Raw genomic sequence first — 5,817 nt, forward strand, 5'->3', positions numbered from 1 at the left:
TAAAATGCCAATTGAGTTTTTTTTTTTTCTCTTGGTACTTCAAAATATAGCTATGCCAGGAGAAACACTAACGCAACACAGCACTTGTGAACTAACTCATTCCTTGCTTTTAACTAACTATAATTAATACTGATTATTGCTATACATGAATTTCTGTGCAATGGTTAGATTTTTATTACACAGAGGTGTCCAATCTTCCTATGATCCCAAGCTGATTGCGCATATAACACATCAACACAGTCAATTAGGACAATAATTCTCCAGCGTATAGTAGACTTCCAAATTGGTGTTGCCCTCCACATGAACTGTTAAAGGGATAGAAAAAGACAAAAAAGTAATGTGCACAAACTGCATGAAGTTGTCCGTCACACTTAAAGTATATAATTTTCACACTCTTAAAAATTCTGAATGCAGATCTCAGAACTTCACTGCTAGAGAACACTAAAATAAGCCAGGAAAGAAATACACTCACTGATATTTTTATCGCATCCGAGATTGAAATACGAAACAAGGTGCGCAAATTCGTGGATTAAAAGCCACACCCCTACTCACGTTTTTCCAGGTCTCGAACTTCCTGAAGCAGCTTCTGTACTTCTAGAAAATCTTTCCATTCCTTCTTTGCATCCCCGGAAGGCATTGTCGTGCATTCTGCATTGTGAAAATACACCGGCAAACTTTCGTGCTTTTCATAAGTACTGCACGTAATCCACACCACGTACACCAAGAGCAGTGAGAAGTTGAAAAGCGTGCACTACTGAGACCACTGAAAAAAAACTCTTACTGTCTAGAACTTGATCCAGTAGTTCCCGTATCCTCAGCTGATCCTGGGATGCGAGCTTCTTGGCGCTTTTTCTGTCGTTTCCCCCCATCGTGTAACGTGACACCGGTGGCTGATCTACAAGGAAACAGCCGAAATCAGAAAGCTCTCGGCACCGATAATCCAATCAAACAATGTCAAGGGGTCAGTAAAAGCCTTGTAAACGTGTAGAACAAAAATCTAGGTGCCGGTAACACGCTTACACGATGTAACAGTTTCTTAAAACTATTTTAGTTTTGCTATGCGAGCACCGACGATTGCCTAGAAAGGCGTTTCCAAGCGAAGCGATCACCATCAGAACACGAGTTTACGAATTCGCCATCGCTATCTGGGACAATCAAGACTTAATTTCAGACACACAAGTAAATAGCTGGTTAGTGTACACGCAATAAGGCACTAGGAGTACGTATTTACCTGTAGATTTACGTTTTCCCGGCAACGACGCTGACTGTTATAAACACAAACACATGTGAAACCACGGCTAAGACCAGATTGCAGGACTTCTAGCGTCACCTGTGAAGGAACCCAATAAGTAAAAAATTGTGTTTTGTATCTCTGTCGACAGGTGCCGCCACAATGTCAACATGTTCCCACGCTGGCTTTGTTATTCGTAAACCTGCTATTTTACGAGTTTGGCCCGCCACGGTTTTGTGGCGGGCCGTGTGCGCTCCGCGTTCAGGGGCGCGGGGTCAGACGTTCGAATCCCGTCGACAAGGTTGCAATGACGAAATTATTTCTTTCCCCGTCATAATCGTTCTTGATGACAAGAGTTCTGAGCAACCCCGTCGACTTGTTTTTGTGCAGCTACTGCGGACCGGGCGACCACCGCGCAGAACTCACATTCATACTAGCTCACACCATCCTTTTCCACCTCGGCCAATGATATTGCTGCTTCACAAATTGGGAGCCTTTTGATCGCTCTGTCAGATGGCGTGAGCTTTTAAAACACAGGAGTTGGTGTGACAACAACTATCTAGTATTCACTGCATTCACGATGTTCATTTTACAATGTACACACTGCGATCAATCACTTCGATATGAATTATTAGAGTGATCGGTATCGCAATCGCCTTCAGGATACGGGAAATACTCAAACCAGTTGCTGTTTTAAGCTTGCCTTCAAGTTTCTTCATAATGCCCAGACTGTTGTGCCGAACACACACACGAATGTATTCTTTATATGCTCGTGTGAAGAAATTCATTCCTACTTATTGTTTTCATCGTATTAAAATATGGTTTCCCGCCATCACCGTTCAATTTGGCTCGAACGCAAGCGTCCATGGAAGCTTGCCTTCGAGTTTCTTCATAATGCTCAGACTGTTGTGCCGAACACGCACACGAATGTATTCTTTATATGCTCGTGTGAAGAAATTGATTCCTACTTATTTTTTTTTTTTTCATCGTATTGAAATATGATTTCCCGCCGCCACTGTTCGATTCATTACTGCGGCCTAGTGTTCATTTATTATTTTTTTAGCACTCGATTCCTCATCATTCGATACCATTCAATTATGAAAACATTCGTCTCATCAGCACATATTACAGACGTGAGAACGGCACGCATTGCATATCTAAAGTCATATTTGTTAACAATTGTAGAAAGTAAATGTCTGAGCCTGAAGTCCATTACGTTAATCACGGATAGGAACTGCAGCATACTCGATTACGATGGACAAAAATATTGAAAGCCAACTGCGTAAGCATACAATGAACAATACTTAAAGGCCAACTCCAGCGTATTTTCGACCATGGTGAAATAACGGTGTTTCTATGCTCCTCAGACACTCTTTTCATGAGCCCAATAGCTTAAATCCTCAGGAAATTTGAAAAAGAATTTTCAATAAGCAAAAAAGTGCAATACCGAAACCACTCCGGGCACCCTATCCGCTTCTTACGTACTATTTGGTAAGAACCCGACTTTTGCCGGCGCGGAGTATGAAAACTGTGAAAGAGGAAGGAAGAAAGGAAGAAGGAAGAGGAAGGAAGAAAGCTTTCCTGTGCTATACACATGCCAAACACCACCACCGCCGCCTTGTGGCCACACAATAAACGCTTTAGCGGCCAAAATAGTGATGCCATCGGCTTCGTCACTTCCGTCGACAAGCCTAACATGACGTCACACAGACAGTGTTGCCAATAATTCTGGCAAGCGAGGTGAGCCTTTCGAGGCAATCTTCAAAATTCATTTGCAAGCAATCAGTGCATCTCTCAAAACTGTAATTTGGCATAAATGACGGAAACGTGCAAAGGAACGTAACCAGAGAATTTCATTGAGATCCATTCACCTCGAAAAATCGCCAGGGTTGGCCGAGTGAAATATATCATATCGCCAGATCAGTACAATTATGCTCAAAATTGTGAACAAAAAATTATCCGCTCACAAACTTCGAGGATGCTTCATGTATACCTAAGGGTATACCTAAGTGTATACCTAAGGGCTCGTTTTTGCGTGTTTTGACGCAATATTAATGAGATCAGCAGACAATAATGCCAAGGATTGTATAGGGGAAGTTATTAGAACCAATGTAATGTAAATAGGAAGAAAGAAAAGGGGCTAAAAAAATAACTTGCCGTGAGCAGGCAAGTTATTTTTTTCAGCCACTTTCCTTGGGTAGTTGCAGTGGTACCACTAATTTCCAGAATACTACTTATTTTCGCAGCAATACCAAGGTGGCATGCACGAAAAAAAATTAATTGAATTGTCAATAGCACCACCTCATGTTTGATGATCTTTTTTATCAAGAAGGGTGGTGACACTTCGTGACGCATGCTATACGTACAGCGTACAGGTGTAAATTGTAAACGTTTGGTTCATAGTAAACTCGTGTAAAACTTCCATAATAATACAATTGCTAAAGTTTTACGTCTCAAAACCCGACGCGAGTGGTGAAGAAATTTCACCTGGGCTTCTTTAACCTGCAAGCTAACTCTGAGCACACCAGCCTTTCGCCTCAATCAAAAAGCGATTGCCACGGTCGTGATCACGCCCTCGTTCTTCGACTCAGCAGCCGAGCACCACAATGGTATTATCACTGTGGCGGCAACACCTTCGCAGAGCAAAAATAATTCACCCTGAAACAGAAAAAGCGAGCTGACATAAAGAAGCAGTACCCGCCAAAAGTTTGCCCTTCCGAACAAACGGTTAACAATAAAGACGAAATGCATTCAAATGCAAGGATACATTCATTATAGGACTCAAAATAGCTAACTGTACCTGAACACGCACAGTATCACAGCATTTAGTCACTTAACCAACCACGTTGCATGACTACTTGGTGATGACCATTTTATTTCACAAAGGTTCCCCCTGCACTGCCAACGCTCATATTATCAAGCAGCAATGCGATAAGCGTGTCGGACCTATTTCTATCTGCGTGTCAGTAAAATTGTTAAGTACGTGATTATAAACAGCCTGCTATCTTTGATGTGCCGCCTATAACATACTTTTCAGAATGCGCATGTGGCCAGGTTCCTAAGTAATCGCATTAGGATGTTTCAGACAAGGTCATATCGGTCGTAATGGTTCCTCAGTGGGGTTAATAAAGAAATATATCCGCTGTGCCCGTATACTGGGGGAGAGTGTTTATCCCTCTATAACAAATGATCTGCAACGTCCAACGTTACGGGATACATGTACTGTACTCAAGATTCAGTCACCAGCTCCCGTGCGAGAGCACATTCCGACAGGAGTAGCCAGCGCTGAGCCAGGGACCCTTTCGGTTTCTGCCCGACTACTCCATCCGGACCTCAACAAAGGTTCTTGCCTGCCTGCCTGCCTGCCTGCCTGCCTGCCTGCCTGCCTGCCTGCCTGCCTGCCTGCCTGCCTGCCTGCCTGCATGTCTGTATGCATGTCTGTCCATCTGTCTGTCTAGCCAATTCTGTGCTGTGAAAGCCATTGTACAGAGAGGCTGCGATTCCTTTAAGTTCCGTAATTTTTTTCTTTTTCCGTCTTGCTCTCTTCCTTCTAATTCAATTATTTGTAGTTTATTTTTCTAAAAAAGTCTCATTGTTCCAGCGGACGGCACTTATCAGCATGGGCTGCCCTAGTCTCATCTCTCTCTAAGCGTTTTCCTCTCACGCCCCCTCTATTTTTCTGCCGTTTCATGGGCAACAGCTCTCCCCACCTCTTCCTCAATCGAGTGTTTCAATACCCCACCTTACCTAATCATCATCATGTGATCCTCCATTTTAAATATACTGTTTGTATTGCTGGACTTATACCAAAGCTTCATCTAGTTACCGAACTTCTAGATCATTATTTGAATCGCCCGCCTTACCAAGGCTTTATCACATGTTCCCTTTTCAATCCAAGGTTCCAAAGTTTCTCATTTATATGTTTGGATTAATGTCCCTAAATCACCATATCATTATGAGAGACGCCGTAGTGGAGGGCTCTGGAAATTTCGACCACCTGGAGTTATTTCACGTGCGCCCAAATCTGAGCACACGGGCCTACAACATTTCCACCTCCATCGAAAATGCAGCTGCCGCAGCCGGGATTCGTTTCCGCGGCCTGCGGGTCAGCAGCCGAGTATACCTTAGTCACTAGACCACCACGGCGGGGCATCGAAAGTTGGTGCTTGGTTGGAGCTCAATAGCCGTCAGTCATGTGTTTCTGTTTGTCGCAGAGATTTAGCGCTCGAAAACTTTCGCCAAGAAAAACGCACACAAGAACCTGTGGTCACTCAGTCACTTGCCGTGGTCTTCCACTTCGGTATATTCAGCAACAGATTTTGTTTTTGGTGAACGGAATTACCGATTCCTTTCCGAAAGTTCCCTTGCTGGGTAACTTGATACGATGTCATAATTAAATACAGCGCAAAAACCAAGTACATGTACCCAACATCTTCGACAGCCGATGATGCCGAGTCAAACCACCGCGCAGTGTATTACATTTTCTGCTGGGATGTGTCGCGGCGCACCGCCCTTATAGATAGCGCCGGTTTCCATGGCAGCAATCTGCCTCAGCGATACGAAGCTTTCGTCGGCGAGCGGCGGTG

At 43.7% G+C, this 5,817-nt stretch overlaps 1 protein-coding gene across 1 annotated transcript in view; it reads right to left on the reverse strand.

Moving 5' to 3' along the window:
* The window catches only part of Setd3 (SET domain containing 3), a 59,708-nt gene extending 58,320 nt beyond the window's left edge, over positions 1-1,388 (reverse strand). The window contains exons 1-3 of the mRNA XM_075871069.1: positions 1,232-1,388; positions 782-895; positions 553-648 (exon numbers count right to left, since the gene is read on the reverse strand). Of these exons, the coding sequence (XP_075727184.1) occupies positions 553-648; positions 782-869 (184 nt within the window). The 5' untranslated portion in view covers positions 870-895; positions 1,232-1,388. The remainder of the gene's footprint in view (positions 1-552; positions 649-781; positions 896-1,231) is intronic.
* Positions 1,389-5,817: the final 4,429 nt, after the last annotated feature.

This window comes from Rhipicephalus microplus, chromosome 8, assembly GCF_043290135.1.
Source record: "Rhipicephalus microplus isolate Deutch F79 chromosome 8, USDA_Rmic, whole genome shotgun sequence".
Lineage (NCBI taxonomy): Eukaryota > Metazoa > Arthropoda > Arachnida > Ixodida > Ixodidae > Rhipicephalus > Rhipicephalus microplus.